General features: G+C 49.0%; 1 protein-coding gene across 1 annotated transcript in view; it reads right to left on the reverse strand.

Moving 5' to 3' along the window:
• The window catches only part of ZFHX3 (zinc finger homeobox 3), a 147039-nt gene extending 120795 nt beyond the window's left edge, over nt 1-26244 (reverse strand). The window contains exons 1-2 of the mRNA XM_012730616.1: nt 23489-26244; nt 18438-18934 (exon numbers count right to left, since the gene is read on the reverse strand). Coding sequence (XP_012586070.1) covers nt 18438-18934; nt 23489-26204 — 3213 coding nt within the window. The 5' untranslated portion in view covers nt 26205-26244. The remainder of the gene's footprint in view (nt 1-18437; nt 18935-23488) is intronic.
• Between the last annotated feature and the right edge of the window lie 1417 nt (nt 26245-27661).

Here is a 27661-nt window from a genome sequence, read left to right on the forward strand (position 1 = left end):
TATGGTGGCAGAACGCAGGGCTCCCAGTCCCCCCGCATGAAAAGGGGCTGAACGGGTGCAGAACCTGGGCTTGCACAGTAGTACTTAAGCCATGCTCCGCACACCCTCCCCTCCCAACAGCTTCCAGCCCACTCTCTCTGTCGCCCCAGGGGAGAGGAGGGAGCCTGTTGGAATAGTCCTGTAAGATTCTTCTGCACCAGGAAATCTTTGCCAAACTATTTAGAATGGTGGGGAGGAGGGGAGAGCAGAGAGGATAATGAAAGTGAACTTGGAGAAACAGATGGCAAGTCTACACAGGTATGGACTCCTCCAAGCTCTCTACCCCCAGTGGATGTGCTCTCAAAGCAGCAGGGCGGCGTATGGAGTACAGGGTACTCCCAGCAAAGGCCCGAAGTCCCAAGATCTACTGTGACCAAGAGCAAGAAAATGTCAAAAATTAAGTGGCTAGGAAGACAACCGTTCTTGGAAGCGGGACGGCTGCAGAGCTACGCTAGCATGTGCCTTCACCTGCCACGGCCAATGCAGAATACGCAGTCATAAAACTCCGAGGAGACAAAGGTAACGTCTGTGCCGTTCCCCAGATGAGGAAGATTAGGGTCATACTGACAAAGAATGACAGAGCCTTCACCTCCGTCTGCATGTGTCAGAAATGCAAAAGGCTAGCACATGAGAGTCATAAAATGTAAAATGTCACCCCAAGGAGTAATAACTGTGGGGCCTGGAGTCCCACATCCTGGACATTACAATATCATATTTGATAATAATAATTACCACATGTGAAATGACTGTCGCTATGCAAAACGTGCATTTGCATGCGCTCATTTGTGTCCACATTTGCAACCTTAACCTGCTGCTGCCATCCATTTGCATTTCGCTTCGCAGGTACTGCCAAACCTGAGCCACGGGCACATTCCTCACACACCCTCCACAAACTCTGTCCTTGCGCCCAGGGACGCACCACTCTGATGACAAAGAGCAGCTCTGTTTCTCAAATACACTTTGCAGAGCCACGCCTGCTGCTCCTGCTGATCTAATCATGGCAGTGAACTTTGTGAGACTGTACTTCTTGAGGCCATTCTGTTGCGCATTCTTTGTCCATCATTTCAGATGTTAAAGACTATTTTCTGTTAAGTTTGCTCTTTTGAATCAAGGAGGGCGGTATCTCCTACGTACTGACTCAGAGCTGTAATCACAGACACAAGTAGAGTCATTTGTTTCTTTAAATTAAAAAAACAAAAAAACAGCCTCCCACCCCAGCTTTCCAAAGAGGTGGGGCAAGGGAAAATAGCAGTATTTTGAGTGGCAGAAGAGAGAAACTTTCACTGTAAAAACAAAGAAGAGGAGGAATACGAAGAGTGTTAAAAAGTTTCAGCTCAAGAAAATTTTGTAATATTTCAAGTTAATGACTAACAAAAGGTTACCATGGAAATGGTTTGCAAACTGGAATGCGGGTGTTGGCTACAATGCGTGGAGATAGGGGTGGGAGACTGGCAAGGCCGGCTTACGCAAGCCACACCAGCAGCACTGTGGGCTTCCATTGAAACGAACTCACTGGGGCAACAGGGTATTATGGCAGCATCGCAGCACCAGCTGAAACTCCACTTGTGTTCAGAGGCTGACGCCCCTTTGTGACACTGTGGTATTGCTAAGGTTACAGATGGAAAGACACAAACACAAGGCATACAGAGACACCCAAGTCAAACGTCTTCTATTTTAACTACAAGTGGACTTTTGTCTTTCGATCTTTGCCTTCCAAGCTGTGCCCTTCTGGATAATCCTTCTGTTTGCTATTTAAAGTGAATGTGCATTAGCTTGGATCTATAATTATGAAATTATATAAATTAATATAAATGATCAGGCTCTGTGGGTGTATGAGGGGAAGGGATAGAGAAAGAGAAGAGCAATCACCCCATTTTTACTAACATCTAATTCTGATCACATAAGAAAAATAGGGATGCGTTGGTACTTGCAGCGAAGTCCTAGTTAAAAACAAACAAGCAAACAAACAAAACCATATTGAGGTGCCCAGGTTACGGAAGACTATAATACAAAATTATGTGGGTGAACTGTAGTAAACTTCTCAAACAAGGGACCAGAAAAACAGCACCAGAATTAAAGCTAGCCTTGGCCTCCTTTCTCATCTTAAGTACTTACTGTATCACTTCTTGTTCTGCTACAAAGAGCAAGAAAACAAAGAAAAGAAAAGAAAAAAAAACATACTACAAACACACACACTCTTAAGAATTTAAAGGGAAACTCAGCGATCTCGGCAGCCCTCACCCTTCAGAAGGGACAGGACCGCTGCTCAAGGTTAAGTTATTTGCCCAGAGTCACTTCACTAAACACTGGTCACATTTCTCTTAAGGGAAATTCTTTCACCCTCCTCCAAACCAAAACAACCCACCAGTTTTTCTGTCCTCCAAACCAAAAGTGTGGCAAGTTCAAAGCTAATGAAAAGCAAATTATAAAATAGCATCAATTATGTGGTCGACAAAAAGACAATGGAAAACCTAATGCAGGAAAGTGGTATTCTTAAAGAATAACATATTGTGTGGAGTTATAAGCTACTACACTGTAGGCTGCTCATCTATGATCTCACTCAACCTCCTAGGCCTATCAGGCCAGGCATTTTCTTAGCCCAGCTTACAGCAGAAGAACAGGCAGAGATTAAGTTATAGCTCCCAGGTTACACAGCTGTGAAAGAGAGGAGCTGGGATTCGAACCTAGGCAGCCCGTGCCCACGAAGCCTCTCCCTCTTTAAAACCCCCAAGAACCACCGAATCTCCCTTCAGGTACTTGGGCACTTGCTCGTGAAGCTTCCTAGTCCATATCCTCCCCCACACTGCCCAGCACCTGTGGGCATCCATAAATTCAGGTGTGATGGGGAGCCAACTGGCCTTTTACAGCCTCTCCTATGCTGCCAGAAGCTCTTGCTTGAGCACTTTTCTGCACCCTGAGAAATGCTCACCCTTGTCTGAAGAAACAGAAATCATCCATTGCAGCCACATCATCAGAGACAAAAGGAACACTGGCATTGTTACTCTGTCCCTGTGTGGGCTGAGGCGTCTACATGTGGCATTCAGAGTGGACGGGGTATCTAATGAGTGGCTTTTAATATTCTACCCCCACCTTGTTGACACATAGGAAAGAGTTGGGAAATAATCATATGGTGGACCTATCTATCCTCTAGCCAGATGCTAAAATTAACAGTCTGCTGGTGTGTTTACCCAACCCTCTATTCATCTTACATTTATGATGCATTTCTAAGTAAAATGCAGAGAGCAGAACACTTTATCCCCAATTACTTTGGCATGTACAGCATTAACTAGAGCTCCATACTTGTTTTCAGGGAGGTTTTCTTATTTTTCTTATTTTAAAATCATTTGAGCAGGGCTCTTTCTCAGCCCTGTTTAGAGTTAAGGCCTCAGGTCTGTTAAGTAGAAGAAATGACTCTGCTTTCTCCTTTGCCCAGCACCCCAGCCTAGGAGACTGCTCCCTCTTCAAAGTTTACCTAGCCCCGGCTACCCCCTCTTACCTAAATTCTGCTTGATCTAACCCACTGGATGTGATTTCTCTCCCCCAACTTGAATGAGCTTTGGGGACACATCTGACATCTTGTACTATCTGAGCAACACCTCTTTGTATCCAGCAATGAGGTTCAAGCTCTGGGTATGGAAGCATCCATGCGATGGTTCCCAACCCACAGCTGCATCTCAGAAACCCACAGTGAACAGATCCCAACCTCTGAGGGCTGGCCACGTGTTTATACATTTTAAAGCTCTCTGGATTGTGAGTTACTGCATTAGTAGATCTGGACATCAATCAATAGATGCCAGTTGCAGTTGTGTGAATAACAATACAACAGGATAGAACAACTACTTTTAGAATGCAGCACATGGAGTAAACATAGTTATTTTGCACAACTTTTGTTTCAGTTTAGTAAACAAAGTAGCCATCAATTGTTCTGTGCTGGGTGATCCAAGTAAAATGTGTCTCCTTTTGGATCACAGTGGACAAAGTCTACAAAATTTAGGATCAGCTCTAGGCTGCTCCAAGGAGTTTTGGAGAGTGTATGGCTTGGACACAGGCAGGCGGAGAGAAGAGTAGCCTGGAGTAGCTCCCTTAATGGGAATATATTCTGCCAGGAAGCACAGAGTTCTCCTGGGGACAACCAGATCTGGGACTAATTAGCATCATTTAGACACGGACACTTGCCCAGAGAGGGAGGCTGTGATCAGCAGAGGGGCTAACGAAACAGAGGCATGCTTTCCAGGGCTAAAGCTAAACTTAGTTCAATTTCTGTGTGTGACATTCTGATCCTGCCTTTCGATATCAAAATTTCAGTTGACACAATAAGCCAATCTAGTGTCTTCAAGACACTGGAAGGAATGCAGAGTTGGATAAAAACAAACCGATGGTGTTATTAAGGGTCTTGCAACTGAGTAGATGAGAAAAAGTCCACCACAAAACCAGACTGTGATCGTAACAGGGAGTGTAATGATAACATGAAGTGCAATATTAATATCAAGGATATCAACTTTTCTACCACAACATTAATTTCCATGAATGTTGTATACAAAGAGTTGTGATTTTGTTGGGAGAACTGGGGAATTGTCAAAATACTTGGCATAAGCTGCAAGGGTTTACCAGGGGCATTTCTCAGGCGGTTTCTGAGAATGCTGTGGACTAAACTCTGCGCAAAGCTACGGCATGTGACACAACCACCAACAGCTCTGGCGTGCCCTGGCCCCCACAGGACATCAACTTTACTCCAGCATGTATTTCTAGACGCTATATTATGAAAAGCGAACATTCGGATGGGGGGCTACTCATGGAATGAAGGAATGAAGAACTCATGGGCACATTATGCTACTGCTTTCGTCGTCCAATAAATACTCACTGGGTTGATGTAATACTCTAAGCACCAGAGAGATGGCCATCAACAAGATAACCAGGGTCCCTGATCATCTGGAGACAAATAAACATAAGAATAAAAAATAATAAGTGTCGCCATGGAGAAGGAAACTCAGTGAAGCACTGCTGTAGCTCCTGGGGTGGTGACGGAAGGCCTGAGGGCCCTGCCTTTAATGTGTTGACTGTCCAAGTCAGAGAAGCACACTAGAGGACATGGACAGCAAGTACAGAGGGCTGTGGCAGGCATAACCTTGGCACACTGAAGGAAGAGCAAGAGAGCCAATGTGGCTGAAGTGCAGCTGGCCGAGGAGAGGGTGTTACAAGATGAGGTGGGTGTGGTGGGAGGAGTGTCCACTGCAAAGAGGTTTGTAAACCAGATTAAGCAGTTTGGTTTTTACCCTGAGGGAGACGGAAGGCCACTGTTGGCTCTTGGCAGAGCAGTTGATTCCCTATTCATAAAGCACTCTCTGGAGAGTAAGGGGTAAAGCAGGCGCAGGGAGAGCTGACCCAGAGGGAGCAAGGGGAAGGGCAGGCAGCAGGCAGCGGCAATGTATTTTGAAGGTGGGGCCAGCAGGACTTACTGATGGCTTAGCTGCGGAGAAATGAAAAAGAATAGTCCATGAACAATTCCTAGCTTTGTGACTTGAGCAAATGACAGACTGATGATGACCTGGGCCAAGATGGGGAAGCCCAGAGGAGAAAGGGGTTGCTCTCGAGGCTGTGCTAGGTCTGGGGAGTTAATTAAACAGGCACTCAAACGGAAGCGTCCAGTGAGGAGGAGGATGAAGGGCGAGCTCATGGCTGAAGACTAAGACTCAACAGGTGGCTTCTTTCACCAACTGAACTGAGCCAGACACTCAGCAAAAGCCATAGAGCGCAAAAGGGGGGTGTAGGGGGAGGGGCTGGGGGTTCTTGATAAAATTGCTCTTAAGTTACAGAAAGGGAAGCCAGCAAGGAGACCAGGGAGGAGGGCTCAGAGAGGGAGACAAGCCACAAGACAGGTTCGCAAAAGCAGAGGGGGAGATCTCCCCCAGGTGAGACCTGATTCCAACTGTCATGCTTCAAAAGGAGAAAAGGGGGCAGAGGCTGGAAAACCAGCTGAGACTAGAACATGGCCATGGATTTGGTGACACACAGGCCACATCACCATATATGATACAGCACATCAGTGGTGAAATGGGTCACTTCCAATGATTAGGAGGGCACATCAAGAATTCCTTCATGGGGTGGGCATGACCAGGACATAAAGAACTCAGTCAGCATGGTCTTGGGCAGGTGCCATCACCCACACTAGGAACCAGTCAGATTCCAGAAGCACAGGACGCTGGCCTGAGGCTCACAGCTACCACCTCCACCCACGGTGCCAGCTTTCTACCTGTCTATCCGATCCCTGAAGGAAGATGGAACAAAAACATCAGTGCCCCCTGCTTCCTGGCATACCCCCCCCACACACCCACACATACCTTCAAGAACCCTTTTAGTCATCTGATATCAAAACCTCACCTTTCAAATACTACTGTTGTGTGCATCACAGACAGACTTGCTGAAGCTCAGCAAAGAAAGCAAAGGGAACAGAGCTGGTAACCATTTACCACTGCCTCCTCAGCTTGTATTGTGCTGCTTTCTGGGGAGACACCCCAAGTGTTAAGGGGTCTGCATGCTTAAGAAGTTTACAGACCAGCTGGGGAAACAAACTAGCACATGACACCGAGGAAAACACCGGCTTGGTGTCCATGGTATGACAGGCACTTAGGGCCAAGACACCATCTGTAGCTGCAGTAGCCGGCAAAGGAGGGAGCTTTCTGTAAAACCAGGGATGTGTCACAGGAGAATAAAGGCTGGACAGGAAATGTGTTAACGTCTGATTAAGAAAAATTTTCCAATGGGGCCCGAGCCCCTCTCCCTCTCAGCAATGTGGTATGTGCGCATCCAAATTACAACGCAAGGAGCACTTACGATGACATCTGTTGGATTAATTAGCTGTGTAATTAGTCTCCCCCCACCAGTGGATTTGGGCTTTGTTGCTGCTGTCGAGACTCCCTCAGGTGAGATCTGATTCCAAATGCCATGCTCCAAAAGGAATACAGAGCAAGTTGGGCAAAAAGGAGAAGCAGGTGACAGAGCTTATGGGAGGCAGTGGGCATGCAGAAGGGAGAGTGAGAGGGCTTTGGGGACCTATGGAGCTAGGCTGTCAGAGAGGTCAAGTGATCACCAGAAGAATGGCTCAAGTACCCGCCACCACAGGCCAACTACAGAAACCCGAGTACAAACATGGGGTGAACCCAAAGCAACACAGGCCTGGTGATGCAGACGACTGCAGCAGGATATGAAGGAGGAGGGGGCAGGCACCGTTCAGAGTTGGGGCAGTGAGCCTGGACAAAGACCCAAGTCTTGTTTCTGGAGAAGCTGCCCAGTCTTCCCACAATGGCAGCTGCAGCCATCACTAATGGGAGCCCAGAAAGGGCAAAAATAAATAAATAAATAATAATGGTCAGATCCTAATCCGAGAACAGAGTGAACAAGCACACAAGCAGATGCCTCTGGCCACAGCGCTCCCCACAGTGCATCCTGAAGTACCGCTGGCTGGCGAGTCATGCTCTCTGACTCACGTCTCCAACACTGAGGAAATCACAAGCCTGGGCCCCACGCCACTTGGCTTGGCTGACTGGAAGAGAGTCTAGGAATGCTCCCCAAGCTCCCTCTAGCTTTAATTATTTTTGAAAAAGAGGGAAGGGTGGCAGAAGGAAATACAGGGGAAAAAAAAAAAAAAAAAAAAACAGGGAGGCCCAGGAGTAGGGAGGTTAAGCCAAGAACAACTACCTTTGTGTCGGGGATCCTCAGCTGGAGGTAAGACTGTGGAGTGGCTTTGCCCACCCGCCCAGGCCCCCACACCTGCCCGAGACAGTGTGAGCTAAATGGAGAAAAGAGGTCATGGCCCTGTGGCCCAGAGACCAGCCCTGGGCCCCGGTGGTCCATGTTTCCTGGAGTAGTCACTGCAATAAGCCCTATTTAATTCAGCAAGACGTGGTCTAAGCAGCATGGCTCACCCCACTAGGACAGACTCCTCCATAAAGACAATTGAGGGTCCTTCTAGCACTCCAGAACCTTCTCAGTGATTTGGGCTCCCTACTGGGGCCCTAGGGCGGGTGGCAGGGGCCCCACAGGTACCAGAGCAAACACAAAACCCTGACATTATCATGCCCATTGTCCCAGGTATTATCATGCCCATTGTCCCAGAGGCCCTAAGGTGTGGTTGTGCAAAAGCAAAAAAACTATGTAAAAGCTATGCAAATGTCCAGGACCATGCTTGCAACCACAAGCCTAGCAATGCCAGAACTCTGCTGACTCGGGAAGGGTGGCGTCATGCTAAAAAGACTTGTGGTCATCCAGGGTTCTGTCCTCAGCTGTGGGAGGAGGACAGCATTCTGGCTGCAAGAAAGTATATAGGGAAAGGGAAATAAACCAGGAGAAAAGTTCCAGCCCCACATAGGTATGGTCTGTTGGATCCAAGATTTGGGGGGTGGGGGTAGTCTTTTCTTAATTTGGAACCATGTGTGGTGATTGCTCATCCTCCCCTGCTGGGCTGAAGGGCACATCAGTAGAATGAAAGTTAAGGGAAAGAGCCATGAGGAAGGCAAGCGTGTGGGGGCTGGGAGTCCCCATCACAGAACACATGTGCTGGAGGTGATGTGCAGCTCACTGCGCTCTCTGCATACAACAGATATTAAAGTAACATGTTAGATTCATTAGTCTGAGTCTACATAAAACTTTCCCCTGGGGCTTGGCACAAAATCAGCTCCAAAGTCACTGTTGATCCAGATGGAGAAATTCCCTTTTCATTTACTTGCCTCTCAAAGACCACACGGAAAGATGGTCTGGGAAATCCTGTCCTGCCACCCCACCCCACCTCCCGGCCCCATCCCGCAGGAGGGCGCAGACCAAGGTGACAGGTGCAGGGGTACTGCCTACATGCCTGATTTTCTTGAGCAGAGGGGCAGGAAAAGTGAGGCCAACCCAAGAAGTCCCAGAGTCAGTCAGCTCAGAAGTGGTTAGAAACCCAACATTCCCCAAGGAGGAGCTTGTCACACTGAGAGTAGAGCAAAGACTCAAGAGAGGAACAGTTGATGAGAAACTTCACGCACAATTCCAAAGCACAGGCTGTCTCGGCAAAGGAAATGTTTTAAAATTGTTGACCTAAGAGACCAGATAGGCTTTTGAGGCCCTTGTTCTGAGCCTGGGCACCTTGCCCCTGCTAATTAACAGGTTACAAATCAAACACTAGCAGTAGATAAACATTCCTGACCTTCTAGCTAGTTTACTTCTAATGTAAGCCCTGGAGAAAGTTCCCTTCTCATTCTTGATAATTAGTTTCAATCCAAACCCACTTTGTGTCTTTCTGATTCGCAGCCTACAGAGAATGGACCCCTGGGCACAAGCGCTCAGGTGCTAGGAAATTCTAACGCCTAATACCAACCGCAGAAGGAAGGCCCAGGAGCCCGGGCGTGAAAGGATGGTGGAAGTTTCTGGAAAAGCTGCAGTACATGCAATGGGGCATCTTGATATCTCTTGGCTGGATGGTATCAAAGCACTTCCATGAAAAGAAATAATGAAAAACTTACTGAAAAGCAAACTTCAACAATAGCTCTCCAGCAAATGTCAGGTTTCATTATAGGAAAAGTGCTTTGTTTAATGTAGAAAATGTGAAAATCTGACATGACAGTTTTCTATAAATAACAAAAACTGGAAATCATCATTAAAGACATTTGTAATTTTCCTCTTTTGTTGGGAAACACTGAAAAAAAAGTGGGTTTACCAACAAGAAAGCCACTTATCTCTCTTTAGCTTCCTGTTGAGCCCACTGGCAGAACACTATGAAAGAATTTCTTCAATGTGCCAGATAAGAGGCCAGTTAAATGTGAAAATCAGATAATTAAATATAATTATGTTTCATGGGACACACATACACTAAAACATTACACTGTTATTTGATTAAAGTTTACGTTTAACTGGATGGCCCATATTTTTATTTGCTAAGTTTGGGGACTGGACTCCAAGTCCTCTGCTGTGTGTTGTTTTTCAAGTCCTGGGGTTATCACCCCTAAAGTGGTTGGCTTCAATATGCCCCAAGGTCTATGAGCAACCAACCTTCCTTCCATCACTAAACATTTTCTAGCTTTCGCCCTATATCCTGGTGACTTTAAAAAAAAAAAAGTACTGGACAGCTAGTTTTATTAAATATTGAAACATAAAATGACTCAGCTAGTACTATCCAAGTGGTTTTCACAGTAACAGCCTTTACTGCCCTACACTTACGTGGTATTTATAGTTTCAAGTTAGCTTGAAAACTGAACAGGGTTCGAGTGTATTATGTAATTATTTTAGAAATGCTGGCCTTTTCCTGACAATGCTTAATTGTTCCCTTACAATTTCCCTTTCAAAACAAAAAACCAGAAACACCTGTTGGGGCCAAATGTATTCAAATTTGCCTTTTAAGAGCCAGTCGGCAGCCAGTTGGGAGGACTGGAAATTGGTTTCAGGCCTTTCTTTGCAAACTGCCATTATAGGGCTCAGGTTAGGCTGCCAGAGTGGATTTACCTAGAACAACTGACAAACAGAGGGTTCCTCTGGAAGGTGAAGGCCACGGAATATTCACAGTAAAATTCGACTAAGGGCTCTAGACCATTCCTAAGGCAGCAGATGGCATTTGGGCAAAGAATTCCAGAGTGTGACTCGTTCCCCCAACATGAGGGTGGACTGGAAGGGACTGGCAGTTAAGTTTCTGGATTGGGGGACTCAGAAAGCCTTCAAGTATATGGATAAAGTGGCAGTCACCAGACTTTCTGAAATCAGACCTCCTTGGTCCTCAGCCTGCGTCAGCACCCTGATACACCTTCTTGGTGTATAGACTTGGATCAGTAGTTGGGGACAGTTCATACTGTAAACATGTGAGCGTGTTCAGGATACCTATCTGCTGTCAATACCAGAAGAGGCTTTACAAGTGGCAGTTTCTAGCACTTTCAATATTGGGACAATGCAAAACCTCAAACCCTCTTCTGAGTCCCAGAATCTCTTAGAAACTCCCTGGTCCTGGTGATTTCACCCTGGGAGAATGCTGGGGGGCAACAGGAAAAGGTGAGAGGAAGAAACTTCTCTCACAAGACTCCCCAAGTCTTAAAAGGAGACCTGTGTCTTTCTGGTCCCTCCTTTTGCTCCTCGGTGCTTTGGGTAAACAGCAACTATGTTCTGACTGAGCTGTATTTGCTGAGGACTCAAGAAATGCTCTAAGATTAGAGGGCAGGGTACAATAAACAGATTTTCACATCCACTAGAAAAGGATAGTTGTTTAAGAAATTGTTAAGATACCCAGCCAACCAATAAAAAGAAAATACACAATGAATCACATGATACACAAAGTAGAATCTGTCACTGCCCCACATATCCTCACAGCTAAAGAGCTAATGGGGAGGGAGGGGGTGGTAACTGAGGGACACTCTGATCTAGTCATGCCAGCCTGCCTGGGTTTGGACACTAAGCCCAACAACTTTTATTACTACGTGCCTTGGTTTTCTCATTTCCCCCTTTTGAAAATAGGCAAATTAACAGACATATCCATCAATCAATAGATGTAAAGTCAGTCAATAACGTAGCACCTAGCTTATAATAAATACCGGTGGGCATTAGCTATTAGTTTATTGTTGCATAGTATCAGTCAGGAGGAAGCCTCGGTGGAGAAGAAAGAAAAATTAAAAGCACAGGGAAAAAGACATACAGATTGGACATCATACAACTGAAAAGTTTCTCTGTTAAAATGCGCCACAACCTTCAAGATGAAGCAAAGACTGACACTCCTGTAACATGCACAGCACAGTAAGTATTGTTGGCCCTGTTAACTTCAAATGCACCTGCAAACCAGTCAGAATAAAGGGAACAGACCAAGAAAAATAAAAGGCAAAGGCTAAGATCAGGAAAGACAGTAAGTGCCAAAAAATGTTTGCCTACTCAAACAATGACATATACTCACATCAGGACAATTTTGTCAATCTGAATTACAAAGACAGGAAAAAAAACACATCACATTGGTTTTCACGTGGCGGACAGAGAATCAGCTAAACGAGGAGGTAATGGTCCCCTTCCTTCTAAAAATGGTTAGTGGGCATACGTCTACTGGCTTTATACCCTGAACACCAGGAATTCCACATTAGGGACAGGAAGGGGGAAGAAAGATCTTTGTGTATCTACTCTATCCCTCACCTTTTGCAGCATGTCAATACTGCAAATAACCTAAATGTACATCAGTACAGGCTAAGTTAATAGACAGAATACCATGTAGCCATCAAAAAGGGTGCAGTAGATCTGTATGTAGAGACCTGAAATGATTTTCATGATAGAAAGGTATAAGCTGAAAGCTTATGTCCATAAAGTTTGTTACGTGAATAGTATCCATGTGTGCATTTTGTAAATATAGAAAAAAAAAAGCCCTAACGGATATAATCTAAACAATACAGCTTTGACCTTCCATTAAAAGAAAAATTTTGCTAACACTTAAGAGATATAAGAAAGGATTCATGTATAACAGCACCTAGATACCACATGATTCCAGTTTTGTAAATTGCCTACACTATATTATAAAGAAAGGTGACAAAAATATGCTGTTATATGACAGAATACTATCTTCTTTTATACTTCCTGGATTTTGAATTTTGCAAATTTCCTACTATGAACATGCATTGCCCAGACCAATTATTTTTACCATAAAGAAAATAAAGAATCCATATTCTACTAGTAACTTATATCCGAGGTTAAGGTTAATGCTAGTCTTGTAAGAAGAATGTAACAATATTCTGAAAGAGCATTCCATTCACAGTAAGAATTCAGGAAAAGAGAACAAAAGTACTAAAACCACTTGAAAAACAAAGTTTTATGGTTCATTTTGTCAAAACAGTTTTCCAACCTGCTGCATATTTAGTACAGGACTTTTAATAAACAGCCACACCTAAGATGTCCATTCCATTTGTGTGGTGTGTCTAAAATGTGGAGCCAAAAGGTAGTATGAACCCTACCTTCTTGACATGATGGATGACAAGCCATAACCAGAAAGGCCCAGCAAAGTGTGTGCTTAAAGTCCACAGCTGAATGGATGTGTGCAATGAAATAATACCCACGGGGGGACTGAAATCAGAGTGGGTGGGATGGGCCTGCAGGGAGGGGAGGGCAAGGAACCCCAGCAGTGAAACCCCTTCCACAGTGAGCACACTGTTCAAACTATAACCATCCATTCCCACCTCACACCTGGGCCCCATTTCTCAGAACCAAGAGATTAACTTTGTCCAATCTGGAGCCCTGCCTCCAAGCAAATTACATCTTTCCATCTACCTAGAGACCCTCACAGTTAGCTGGAGGCTAGAAAGACTGCAGAGCCAGCTGGACTCTGGCAGTGACCATGGGGCCCACAGGCTCAGCCCCAGGAGCTGCACAGCCCATGAGCCCAACGTCGAGAAGAGGAAATGAACTTCAGACCCCCAGCTGTTCCAGGAGAAGGAGGGCACGAAGGATCAACAGGCTAAAATTTACCAAATATCTGGCCTTTCACACCTTCTAAATCAACCACGGGAAAACATTCCCCGCCTTTCATTTTGGTGGAAGGCACCAAGCTATACAGAGAAGGCAGAAGAATGTATTAAAAAAAAAAAAAAAGTCAACCTAATGAGAAAACAAGACATTCATGCTTCGCCGCCATGCCCCACCAGGGCAGAGAAGACAAGGGGGCCAGAGGGCTGGTGTGTTCTGTTTGCCAAGCAAAATAAAGGCCGCAGCCACCACCTCTAAGCACAAAGCGCAGCGCCACCTTCCTACCACCCCAGGCTCCCCAGTGCCCATAGGGCGGCATGAAGAATGCAGATGGCACACTGAATCTTCCATTCCCTTTCCATCTTCTGCTTTGTCCATCCACCTTAGGACAAATTTAGGGCCCTTATGGGTGGGTTGAGTGTGCACCAATGGGTTTCTCCTATGTTAGAGCAAGAACTAAGAAGATGGAGTGTAAAGCGGTGGCGAATCGGAAGGCGGCTCCTGCCACCTCCACGGTGCAGTGTGCTGACTGCACAGCAAGCGCAACTGGAAAACTCTGTGCCATACTCGACACTCTATGGAAGCTAGTCAGTGTAGCTGGCTTCTTCCCTTCTGGCCTAAGGTAAATAAAGAAAGGAACAAGGCTGGCCCAAGGCAGCTCACATGTGGCCAGCCCAGCAGCGCGGTCAACAACCTTCTCTGTGTACAATTTAAGATGAATATGAAACCTGCAGCCCTGGCCCAATCAAAGGAACCTCAGCTGGGAACTGTTTGAGTAATAGAGCCTGGTGGGGTCTTAATCTATCAGCTGAAGTTGATGGATTTCCATTCCGTTCTCTCAGGTGAAGAAAGACATCAAAGTGAGAACTAGATTCTAATAGCTGGCAGGTGCACACTGGTTTCCAACCGCCCTTTCTTTCCAAGCCCCCACCCTGCCCTCCCCAGCAGAAAACACTGGAAATTGCTGAGCTGCACCATGGGAGCCACACAGCTGAGACACCCCAGCAGCTCAGAGCCACACACTGTGGGCTCAGGATCTAGGCTAGCTGTAGAGGGCAGTGGAGGGTGGGTATGTCAGTACTGCTGCCCCCCTACTTAAGACAAGCAAGAGGGTCCCACATCTCTACTGCATGACAGGGGTGGGAGAGAGAGGCCAGGGTGCAAGTCCTATAAAAGAGGGGAGGTACATTTATCACTGAAAGTGACAAGGTGCAGGGTTAGTGTGCTGGAGCGGAAGCCCCCAAAATGGACCAGCACTAGCTGACCATGCTTCCATTTGGGCTGCAACGAACCACTAAGCACAGAATCCAAGAACCTGGCCTGGATGCCAGGACTAGGACACAGGCCCACTAGGGTCTGGACTAGAGTCTACCACTATTAACAACCAAGAAGAAAACACTCAAGGAATTCCATCTGGCGTGTTTCCCCAAAGTAAAACCCAAGGTCCAGAGGAAATAAAATTGCTTCCATTTGATGTCTTCAGACAGGGAAGAAGAAGCCACTCATCTACTTCCAGGAGACAGGGAGGAAGAAGTCACTGGTCATGAAACTCAATTTTAAAACTGCTCTCACAGAGCAATCAAAACTAGGTAATTCCTGGCAAAGGAGATACTATCACCAGGTTTCTTGGTAATTTTTTTCCAATTGGCCCAAGCCTCTTATGTCTAGAAATTATCTCATGTTTCAGATAGCCCAGCCCTAAGACAGCAATGTGGATCCCAGATTTTACGACACCCACAGAGGTGATGGTGTCACACCCACTGATGTGAGGTCAAACAGCAAACCAGAGCCGAGCCCCTGCCTGTACCTCCTGAGATGGTTTCTGTCTCCTCTAATGCCAAGAGGAAAAGTGGGAACAAAAGTCTTGCTGGAGAGGGCTGGAAGCCCCCTTAGGAAGTGAAATATTGGTCCTCTCTGGTGGCACAAGGGATTAGGACGCAGGCCTGCAAGCTGGCCATAGCCGCTTCAGTGCGAGTTGGATCCCAGCCAGGGAGGTGACCCACATGGCGCGGCAGACCTCTCCTGTGTCACCCGCTGCTCCCCTCAGCAGTGTGCTTCATCGATCTGCCTGTTCTGCTCCCCACTGTGTCTCTGGTGAATCCTCTCACCGCCCCTGCTCCTCTGGCCTGTACCCCAGTTCTGTATGCATAAATAAATATTTTTTTTTAATTAAAGAAAGTGTAACATTTAGTGGCCACTTGGGCAGGTGCAGAGAAGTGAAGCTGGGGAGTCTCCTTGACCAGAGACCGGAGCGACCGGCTAGAGAGCCAGGACGGCAGGGTGGGGTTAGGGTGGGAGGTGAGGACGGAAAGGAGGGCCTCGTGTGAGAAGCTGGGGGGCCCTCCCCTGGTCAGCAGCATCTGGAGCTGTTTCTCTAGCAGACAGTAAAGAACTCGATTACATCCAGTTAACTGTGCTCTAAACTGATTATGCATGTGCTGGGCTAATGGATTACATTAGCAAGAGGAAAAATAACATGCAATCAATCTCCATTTACTACAGGCCACACCAGGGCCTAGAGAAAAACGGAGTCTCAAACCACCTCCAATCCCCAGTCCAAATCCTTGGACAGGACAGGTCAAACCCCGGGAAAGGGAGGCCCCTCAGTGGTAAAAGAAGTTTGTCTCTGTCATGCTGAAGGCGGGAGGCTGGGTGTAAGCACTGCCCTGCAATGCTAAATCTACCCCAGGACACCCAGGTGGGCGGGAGGGCTCCCTGCCCCCAAGCAAGCCCCAGCAAGCCCAGGGACATTCATTACCCAAGGGCTAATGAGACCACACTAATGACCTTGGCTAGAGGCAGGGGAGTCTACTGTCTACCCTGCCAGTGGGGGTAGGGGCTGATGACCCCCTCACTCCCTACATGCCAGCCTGCAGCATTGTTTCAACCCTTCTCCTTCAAACACTTGCACCCCAACACAGCGTGTCTTCTTACTATATTGCCTTTTTATGAACAGGGGTTTCCTCCTGTTTTTAAAAATTAAAAAAAAAAAAGTAAGAAAATTAGACTGAGAAGGATGAATACCCAGATCCACTTTAGAGAAACACAAAAGGAAACACAGCAACGGCTTTCCTCCCTCTGCCCTGGATACAGCCTCTACCTGCCCAGCTGTAACGCTTGGGTTTGGTTTGGGGACCCCCGAGGGGTATTCTCAGTGAACCCTCTAAGTTGTAGGCCCTTCTGAAGCAAAGCCTCCTTGTGTACTCCGAGCAGAGGAGCCTGCGGCTTGGGGTCTCAATCTCCAGCACAGGCGTTTTTGTGAAGGGCGCCGTTCCCCTCTGGTGGAAGGGGCTGGCCTCACGCCACCTCCCAGTAAGCACACAACCTGCCCCGCCACACCACGGCCCTTGGGCATCTTTGCTGAGTCCTGCGTTCTTTGGAAATTCTTCTTTCCACTGGTTTTTCCACCAGGTTTTCTCAGCCACATGGGCACCACCCTGTGGCCAGTGAGGACCTCCCACTGCTGCTGGCGCAAGGAGCCTTCTCTCTCCACAGTGGCACAAGTCGTCCAGTCCATAAGGGCCTGCTCATGTAAGATGAGGGTTTGGCAGTCTGCTGTCCAGACCGTCCCCACTGCACCTCTCAGGCCATCCAAGCCCAAGTCAGCAGTCACTTCCAGAACATTCTATTCCCACGACCTCATCCTTGCTCTTTCTCCTCTCTTCCCTAAAATGGCTTCTCATCCTTGTTACACAGGCTTCTCTCCAGCCTGAGAATGAACAATTCTAAAGTGAATTAGTTATCAATCTCAGCAGAGACAGAGGTGGGGAAAGGATCAAACGCCTCCCTTATTGGGAGTCTCCTTTGAAAACTGTAATGAGTGAAAGGGGACTGAAGGGGCTCAGTATCAGGAGAAACTAAACACTCATTGGCGCAAAGACGTGGGAAACAGTGTGAAAGGAAGGCGGGGAGACTGATCGTGAAAGGGAGGAAGATAGAAGGAGTGAGGGAGTGAAGGTATGTGGAATGGGGCTGGGCAGATTTATGGCGATTTGTACCTGATTGTTCATACTAAAGCCATTATGGGATGATTAGAGAAAAAGGTGAGGCTTTAAGTCCAGTGAAAATCAATAGAAACGTCTGGAGCAATTCTGCCGTGAGAGTGAAAGGACTATTTACAGTATCCGAGCACCTCCTCCTCCTCCTTTACCGTCTGTGCAGATGAGAGAAAGGCAGGAGGGGGCGGGGCAGAGAGGGGGCAGGGGGAGAACAGGGGCAGTCCAGAAAAAGGAAAGAGAATATGAGCACAAGGAAGAGAAAGGGGCAGAGAACGTGGAAGCGAAGCAGAAAAGAACAAAGGAGCCCCTCACCTGACCCTACTGCTCCCTGTCGCATTTATCACCCTCTGGTCTCCTCTGCTGCTTCACTGTTTCTCAAGCGTGCACCAGAAGAATGGACACTCTGGAGGGGAGCGAACCTGTGGCCTGCACCGTGCATGGATGGAGGCCCAGAACATCACCAGGCACACAGCAGGTGCTCCATGGCTATCTGGCAAGGGAATGATTGCATGAATGAATGAACCACCGACCCAGAAGTATCCAGGGGAGCAGGCACCGAAAGACGTAACGGTATGAAGGACGAGGAGAGCAGTAAGTGTGCAGGAGAGATGGAGGACAAGCACGCAGGCGCCAGAAGGATGGACCACTGCAAACTGGGGGGCAGAGGGGGGATGTCAAGTATAAAGAGAGCAGGGGGACGGGGGTGTCTAGTGGGAACTCTGCAACAGCGTCAAGCTGCTATAAACGAAACCCATCCCCCAACATGTGGCACCGCACCCCACACAGCAAGTATCAGTCACCACATTGTGCTTCTGAGAAAGCAGAGGCCGACCCCCTTCCAACACAGGTCACTGTCTAGCCACCGACCCAAGCATAATGCAGTCTCTCCGCACCTGCGCGCGCCAGCCCCGCCTCCCAGGGACCCGGTGTCCTCCTCCTGGCGACAACAGGGCTCACCTTGTACAGCTTCAGGCTGGCCTCGTGCCTGGAGTTGACTGTGTGCAGCCGCAGCTTCTCCAGGCTGTTGGTGTAGTAGTCGCAGGCGTTGCACTTGAGGTGGACAGGGTTGCCGATGGCCACACACTTGAGCCGCCACTCATTGGCTTTGCCGCCCTCCTTGATGTGGGCCACCAGCTGGTACTTCTGCACATGCTTATCCGTCTTGCAGTGCAGCTGGAAGTTGGCCTTGAGCTGGGTGTTGTAGCGGCAGAGCTTGCACTGGTACGAGTCCCCCATCACCGCCTTCCACTCGTCCTCAGGGAGGCTGCGCTCCACATTCATGTGGAGCCCCAGCATGTCCAGGTTGTCTGTGGTGAACTTGTTACACACAGCGCACTGGAAGAGCTTCAGCGAGGGGTCGTTGGTCTGGATGAAGCTCTCGCCCAGATTCATCAGCTCCTCTGACACCAGCTGCCCGCCCCCGAGCCGCATGTCTAGGGGGATCTCACCGCCCACTGCAGGGGAAGGAGAGAAGAGAATCAGAGGCCAGGTTCACAGCGGTACTCAGTCCTCCCCTCCCCTCCCTCCAGCCAGGGTTCAAGGAGAGAAGGGTGGCATTTCAAGCATCCCCAGGCACTACTAAAAAAAAAACTCAGATAATCAACTTGATGTGTTCAGATCTTTACTACAAACATTCTGAGGATTTGCAGGAGCCTTTTTTCTCTTTCTCTTTTGGGAAAGAACACCTGGAAAAAGGTCGAAGCCATTTTATCTTGAATACTCCAACTCGATGCCAAGAAAAGACAGGAACAAGCACCATTCACTGGACAAAGAAGACTCTGAAACTCCAGGCCGCAAAACTTGACCCCCATTCAAGATTCAAAGCATTCCTGGGGAATTAGAATCGGGCCCAGAATTTACTTAAAGCAGCAGGGTCCAAAAGAACTCCCCGGGGCGAGGGACATCTTCTGTAGCTACACAGCCTGATGTGACTGTTACTGTGACATGTGGCTAGTGAACACTTCCATGGGTACCGTGCAGCTGAAGAACGGGATTTTTAGTTTTCAATTAAAGTTAGATAGCCACATGTGGCTACTGGCTGGCTGCTCTACTGGACAACGCAGCTGTAAATGAGAACTCTCGGGAACAACCGAACCTATTCCGCACTATGTGCCATCACTCGCGTTCCTAACCTGCCCGTGAGTGGCGCCAGCTCCTCCCAGTCTCCCCAACCACGTGACCTCCCCCTTTCTCTGAGCTCTAAGGTCTACTATAGAACGTTGTCATCAGTCACATCCAGAGCCTCCTGGGGCCAGTGTCCCGATCAGGGTGCCGTCTCTTTAGCTCAGGGGTCACCTTCTCTTCACTGAGCCTCTAAAGAGTGCCCAGCGCCCTACAGGGATGCTCAAATGTCTGCTGTGCCAGACAAGGGCAAAAATGGGCCGAAATGTTACAGGTCCAGGAAGTGGCTGGAGACAGGCAGTGAAATGCAAAGGTCAACTTGTGGCCCAGAACAAAAGGGTTGGAGAAAGGTCTGCTCATCCCTCTCTGCCCCTGTTCTTTTTCAGTCCCTGCATAAAGCAGGCCATAAATGAACACCGTGAGCTGTGTTTACATCATGAGACAGGCCTGGGAAGAGCAGCCTCCGTCCACTGCCCAGCAGCACTGGGCCCGGCAAGCGCTGAGACTGCCTTCTATTTTCTGCCTCTTCCCTAAAACTTGTGCATGCTTGGGCTATTCTCCCTAATTGGTATTTAAACTTGATCTTTTCTGTGTAATTGGGCACCTTTTTTTTATGAATGATTAGAATCAAAGTTAGTTTACAATCAAACAAAAAATGTGATTTTTTTTATTTAATGGTTTTCTTATTGACACTACATGAATGAGTACCAGTTCTTTGAGCTGGCCTGCTGGGTGGGAAGCCACAGAAATCTTTTGCATGTGCGTTCCAAAAGCTCAGGAAGCTTTCTGAGCATCTCTCTGGCCATATCCCCTGATGAGAGGAGCAACTAACTATGACATTCTTATCAGGACAGGAGCGAAAAAGAGGGAGGAAAGAATGGAAAAGTTCCATCCAGGAGCATCCAACAGACAGGCAGTTTCAATGAAAGTGGAAACTGCCTGGAGGGGAAGATAAGGAGCAAACATATATTTGTTTCTGGTGCCAACCACCTGAAGCATTGGATCTTCTCCACTTTTTAAGTTTAACCCTCAGCACATCAATAAGTTCTAAAGAGAAATTCAGCTGTCACTTGCTAGGTGCCTGAGTGAAAACAAGAAGTGCTCGAAACACTCAGAGAAAATATGTCACTGTTCCCACTCCAGCTCTTAAAATCAAATGCAAATCAAAGACAAGCTGAGAGGCAGGGGCACCAGGGAAGCCTCAACTCCCTCTGAGAACAATGCCTTAGAGATACACACCCAGAGCTCAGCTATTTACAAATCTATTCAGTCCCCAAGAAAAGGAAGAACCTCACCCACTTTACAGGTCATCAGGAAGCCCCTGTCAGTGAGAAAAACAGGTGCTTACCGTAGAGCTGTGCAGGACCAACAGTCTGGGGGGGGGGCCCTGCCTCCTGCCCCATACCCTGATCCAGGGGCCGCCCCACCCACTAGCACATCCTCAGAGAGGTGCATTAGTCACCTTCTAGAAACAAAGGCAGAAGCAGAGGAGCTAGTAAACCTCACCCAGGGGTCCTGTGGTTAGGTGGATACACGAGAAGCACGTGGATTTTGCCCATATTAAAAAAACATTGCTCGGTGCATTCTGAGCTTTATAGAGCTAGTAGGGGAGGCCTGGAAAGCTGTGCAGAAGAGCCTCAAGTCCAATAACTTAACAAGTGGCCAAGGGGTACCAAGGCATGCCTCAAAGACCTCCAGAAGAAAAGTATATCCATGAATCAGTGTTTCATAACACATCAAAAAAACAGGAGTTGTTAAGGGAGATTATGAGAACAGTGGGAATGTATTTCACAAAAACTTCTGTTGTCCTGCAGAAAACCCAGTAATAGCTAATCATGCTAACAGACTTCTCATAAATGGTCTAAAGAAAACTCCACAGAGCTGCAGATGGTGCTGAAAGTTGAGGCTCTTCTCCCTTGCCATGTGTTGGTTTCTGCTAAGGCCATATGACTTAAATCACACCTTCTCTGGGCACTTCCCGTGGCGCCCACACCCACACAAGCTTCCAGCATAAAGAGTCTGTGATTCTCACTCACATAGCCTGAGGAAGGCCTAGAACATTCCAGAAACTCCCTAGCATTGACACTGGGAATTCAAGAATCTTTCCTGAATTAATTTGGATAATGTCCTTAGAAGGAAGGGCTCAGTTCTCTTTTGGACATAAAGCACAGCTCTTCTGCATACTTCCAGGTCATGGGGATTCATTCTCCTATTTCCTTGACATCTGCCATATACCCATAATGTGTGAGTCACAGAAACTTGGTATGAAAACAAAAATACTTCTCTACCTCTCAATGCAAGCCTTAGTCAGAAAAAATTTTATTCTGTTTTTCAAGATAATTTTAAAAATCTTACTTTGACCCAGTATGAACCTATTGTCTGTGTCCTCCTTCCACCTACGTTGATTTTGCTCCAAGATCTGCCTCCCCAAGGTTTTAAATCATTAAACAAGAAAATCCCAATTCCCACAGTCATACCAAAAAAGTCTTAGCGTGCTGCAGCTCTCCCCTGCTGTGCAGGCCTAGTGGTCACTCTGGGAACAGAGATCATTTGAGCCCTACGCATCCGTGATTAACCAGTTGGTAAGACATCATTCAATTGGATGGCGATCAAGTAACAACAGGCCAAAGTCCCAAAAAATGGGGCTAAAAACATGGCAGCAAGGATTCAAATCTAGATACATAGCAGGAAAAACTAAGCGCTCTGAGAAACATACTCATCAGCAGCAGTTAGCACTCAAACACCACACAAGTAATTAAGTGCCAACTGGTGAAGTCCGGCCCCACGGCATTAACCTAAACAAGTCAGCAGTAAAGGTACTTGCTCACACTTTGTTGCCAAGAGCAACTTATTTCCATGCTACTGCCTTCATCCAGGCCAAGAAGTGAGTAGGGTTAGGGAGCAGCACCCAGCAGGGTCTCTCTGAGGCGCAGGTGGTGTGTACGTACAGGAAGGGCCCCATCATCAGACTGATTTTTAGATTTCTTTGCCACAAAAGCTGACTCCCAGTTGGTAAGGATTCATTTTACTAAAGACACCTGGCTTTGGGTCCTTTGGTCCCATTCTAGATCTTCTGAAGCCTGCTAGTTAAGACTTGGTGTCCAGACCCAGCCAGCTCACCTTCTCTAATATGGATCATTCCTCATGATAACAAAGGGGCTCTCAGCCAGGAGTTAACCAATATCAAAACTTAGCTTTCTTTGATGTATGAATTTCTCATCTATCACACTGCTCCTTATGGTGCCCCAGGGCAATTCAATTCCCAACCATACTAATCACCAACAACTCATGCAAAATAAGAAAACAGAGTGCATCTCTCCATTGAGATGTTGGTGAAACACTAGGAGGCTTCAGGAAAACTACCTGGGCCTCTCCCCGCTCAGCCCAAACACTAACCGTGGGTTCTCTGAATTAGGGATCCAGGGGCTCTGGCTGGGTTCCCATAGGGAGATGGCTGCCCACATTTCAAAATCTGGCTACAGTTTTCTCTACGTTAAACATTCAATGGAACCCAAAAGTTCCAGGTAACTGTGGCGCTCTTTCAAAACCAGAAAATGACAGAGAAAGAGAGAATGGGGACGGCAAGGGAGGTTGACCAGAAACTAAAAGCCAAAAGAAACACTGACATTTTCACCTGGGCCCTGTGGGACCCGGGGATCACCGAGGCTTTCGGTGGCACCGATTCTTCCAATCACACAACCAGTGTTCAAGGGGTTCCTGAGGAAGACATGACCACGAGGCACTCGAGTTTACACAATTCAAGAAAATAAAAGCCAACCGAGCCCACAAAGTTCAACGGGATCCACAGAACAACGAGGACCTCAGCCCGCTGTCAGTTTGCCCCAGTTTAACGCAAAGCATCAGCACAAAGAGGAAGTCAACCTCACCTATAGCCGGCGTCATGGCGGCCATGGGCCCAGCAGGGTCCAGCTGGAATCCACTCATCATGAACTGCGCGTCTGAGGTGGCGCTGTCCATCTTCAGGTTGGGCAGGTTCATGTTCTGGGCCAGGTAGTACTGGTACAGCTCGGCCTCAGCAGGCGAGGGCAGGCTGCCCAGGCCCAGGTGGCGGCTGTGTTGGATCTGGGTCATGTTCTGCTGCAGCAGCATCATGTTGTGCATATGCTTCTCGCTGGTCATGTGGATACGGAGGTTCCGAGCCACGTTGGTCTCGTAATCACACACCTCGCAGCGCCAGGTGGGCTTGGTTTTTGGTTTGGTGGGTGAGGGGGCCCCACAGGAGCTTCCGATGTTGGCTGCGGCAGCAGCCGCTGCAGCCGCTGCGGCTGCTGCCCCAGCCGTGTGGCTGAAGACTTGCTCCCCGCCTCCGTTCTGCAGGTTCTGCATGTTGTTGAGATGCTTGTCGGACTGCATGTGAATACTGAGGTTGCCTTTGGTAGTTGTGGAGTAGTTACACACCTCGCAGCGGAAAGGCTTGTAACCACACGTGTAGCTCTCACCTCGTGCCAACCGAGGGTGGGGCTGCCCACTTTTGCAGTAGACACAGGAGCCCCCCGGCTCCGGGTGCTTCTCCTTCATGTGTGCCTCCAGCGTCTGCTGGTACTTATAGTGCCAGTTGCACTTGGGGCACTTGAGTGTCTTACACGAGTTACGAGAATGCATCATGGTCATGTGCCCGCCCAGCGAGCGGGAGGAGCCCAGGACCGTGTCGCATTTGGGGCACTCCACGCCACTCCCCGAGGGGCACTCCCCCACCCCAAGCTCGCAGAGGGAGCCAGCATGCTGGTGATGGGGGACAAAGCCCCCATCGTCACCCTCTGTGCTTTCATTTGGTTCTGGTGCTGTGGCATTGTCTTTATTGGCACTTTCGTCAGCAAAGTCCAGCCTCCTGCCGCCCTCTGCCACATTGGCCCTGACGCCCTCACTGTTAAAGCTTAAACGATTCCTCCTGTTCGCACCATCAAAGACAACAAAGGAAGAAGCAGAATTAGAACTAGTAGAAGCTGTGCCCCTTGACAGGGTCTGGAGCACATTAGGCATTAAGGGGGAGTTAGAAATGCTTTGGTTTGAGAGAGCAAGGTCCTTTTTGCTGCTACTACCTGCCGTGGCCCCCGACCCCTCGTGAGGCCTGTCCTCCAGCTCCTCATCCAACTCGCTTGGAAAGAGTCCTTTGCAGCCCTCGTCTTCCTCTTCCTCTTCCTCTTCCTCCTCCTCCTCCTCTTCCTCCTCCTCCGCCTCTTCTTCCTCCTCTTCTTCCTCCACCTCCTCCTCGGCTGGCTCTGCTTTCTCAGAGAAGCAATCTGGATCACCTGCTTCTTGCTTCTCCCCTTCTGTGGCCCCAGAGTCCTTGCCCTCCGAGGATTTGGTAGGACTGGAGGCCAGAGGCCCCAGGGGGACTGAGGTAATGGGGGTCTTCAGGACTGAGCTGGTGAGCCCGCCAAGGTTCAAGAGGGTGCTGGGGGTCAAGATACCAGCCTGGGGCTGCTCAGGGCCGGCGGCAGGGCCGGCTGGGAGCGCCTCCTCCCCTTCCATTCGAATGCCACTAAATTTACCATAAAAACTGTGTCCAGGACCTATGAGGTTAGCTGTGGAGACTAAAGGGTGTTGAAAGTTTTTGTTTTTTGGTTCCAGAAAACTTACAAGGGGTTCCTTGTCTTTGCCAATCCCTTGGATGATAGCGGAGATGTTCTTATTGCTAAGAATTTTCCGCTCGTCGTCGCTCAGGGTCATTCGATGGTCGTGCACTGCGTGGGTCACAAACGAACGGACGTAGCCGAAGGAGAGTTTGCACAAGAAACACATCAAGATGGGCTTCCTCTTACCATAGAGCACAAAGCCATCGAATTTGGACAGGTCCACATTGTTGGGAACATCTTTGGATACGCAGGAGCTTTTGGCAGAGCCGTCGCTGTTCAGGTAATCCTTGTTGCTTTTGTGTCGCACGTCAAAAACGCGGAAGCTGTGCAGGACGGGGCTGAGCCCCGCCAGGGCTGAGGTATTCGGGAAAGCCTGGTCTGGGCCCTCAAACCATTTCCCGAAGGATGAGGCTATGTGGAAAGTGTTGATGATCTGTGGGTAGACTGGCGCGGCGCAGGCAGGGTCCCCCGGCTGGCCCCCCGCAGAGGGGAGGGAGTTCAGAAAGAGCGGAGGGAGGGGCCCGCTGCCACTGCCGCAGGTGCCCCCGCTTTGGGTCAGCTGGCTCAGGCTCTCCACAATGTAGGCCGAGCCGTCGGGCTGGTAGACAATCTCCCCAGCCAGGTTCTCCACGTCACTCTCCTCGTCCCCCTCCTCGCTGCTGTCGCTGCCACTGTCCTCGCGCAGGGGCAGCGGGGGGCGTGCGCTGGGGCAGTGGTGCTCCATGTAGGTCTGCAGGCTGGCGAAGGAGGCCGAGCACTCGTTGCAGCTGACCTCCTTGCCTGCGGGCTCGGCGGCAGGGCCAGCCGAGGCGGGGCCCTCCGCCAGGCGCTCATTGAAGGGGGCCCTCAGGCTGTCCAGGGGCCCGTGGTTCTCGCTTGTGGACTGCTCCATGCTACTGGGTTGGTCGGGGAGGTGGGTGCTGTTGAGTTCAGTCCATTGCTGGTGCTGAGGGATACCGCACCCATTGTCCTTCCCCGAGACGACGGGCGAGTCACAGCCTTCCATGGTAAGGCCTGCGTGGAGCTTTCATTGCACCCAGTACGGATCGGACCTGAAGGGCAGAGGCAAGGGGGAGAGGAGGGAGAGAGGGGGAAGAGAAAGAGAAAGGAAAGAGGTTAGGAGGGCCAAGGCTAAGGTCCCGCACAGAGCACACTAACAGGCTTCTGTCCACACCCACTACAGAAGCCTCGGGGGCAGCAGGGACCCAGCCATCACCCTGCGCCATCCACCCAGCAGAAGGCGGGCGGCACCCTTGGGGTCCTTGGCAAAAGGGAAGGGGACATCAAGAGAATCCCTCTTTGTCTCCAGGTTGATCACTGTTTTAACCCTGGCCAGTTTGAGTTTTATTTTTTGCCAAGATGGCGTTATTAGGGTCAGGGCCTGGCAACAGGTCACAGTAGAAGAAGAAGAGGAGGACGAGGAGGAGGAGGAGGAGAAAGAGGAAAAAGAAGAGGAGGACTACACCATCTTGCCAGCCCCTCACAAGGTCACAGAATGGCAACTCCACAACAAACTGACAGCAACACAAAACATCACTCCCACCCCCATGTTGTCTGTGGGCCCAGGGCACACCAGAGAGGGATGAGAGGAGGAGGCTGCGCAGAAAAGCAAAGTAAAACAGTGCAGGGACTTGCTAACCAACTAAGAGGTGAAGCTGCCACTGAGCCTTTTACTGATGTCGTTTCTAGCTTAAGAAGTTGGAAAGAGAAGTCTGTAAGGACAGCTAGACTCAGGGCAAGTATGCAAAGACCCAGTCAGGGCCCAACATTCACCTCCCTGGGTCAGAAGCACTGTCCCACTGCACCGGCTAAAACTAAAGGTGAGACGAAGGGCTAAGTCTCAAATGCACCCCGTGCGGCCGCAACACTGTGAAACAGAAAAGGTGGATCTCCCAATACCCATCTGCTCTGACCCCTAGAACACCCCTGCTTGTGACTCAGCTGGCTTCAGCTTAGAAGTACAGAGATGTAAAATGCAAGCTTGCTGTTTGGGGGACAAGCTGACCAGCATCCCCTGCAGCACTGACTTCACCCTGTCTGGAGGGAGCCTGTACCACTGCCTTGGTGGTTTGGTCTGTCAAGGATCTAACAGCTGAGATCGCAGACCCCCTTCTTCCAGTTACTGAGCGCTATCCCAGCGGCAGCCCTTCGGCCCCTGGTCTTTCACATTTCCCACTCCAAAGTGCCAGTGAGCTGAATTTGCCCTCAAGTCCCTCAGGTCGCCCACAGCTGCTCTCCTGTGGCAACATAACAGGGCCATTTCTCCTGCCTAGCAGTGCTCCCAGGCAACTCGGCGCTTCATCAGGCCCTAATGGGTTCCCTGCCAATTCCTGGTTATGTCCCCCCATGCCCCGAGTCCTCCTTCCTGGAGAACACTTGGCTGCTTCTCTCATTCATAAGCAGCAGATACAGGTTTTGGCTGGGCTTGGGTTCCCCAGCCAACCTCCTGTCTGCCCTGTCCTT

Source organism: Condylura cristata, unplaced genomic scaffold (assembly GCF_000260355.1).
Source record: "Condylura cristata isolate star-nosed mole 26May11 unplaced genomic scaffold, ConCri1.0 scaffold00028, whole genome shotgun sequence".
NCBI classification, from domain to species: Eukaryota; Metazoa; Chordata; class Mammalia; order Eulipotyphla; family Talpidae; genus Condylura; species Condylura cristata.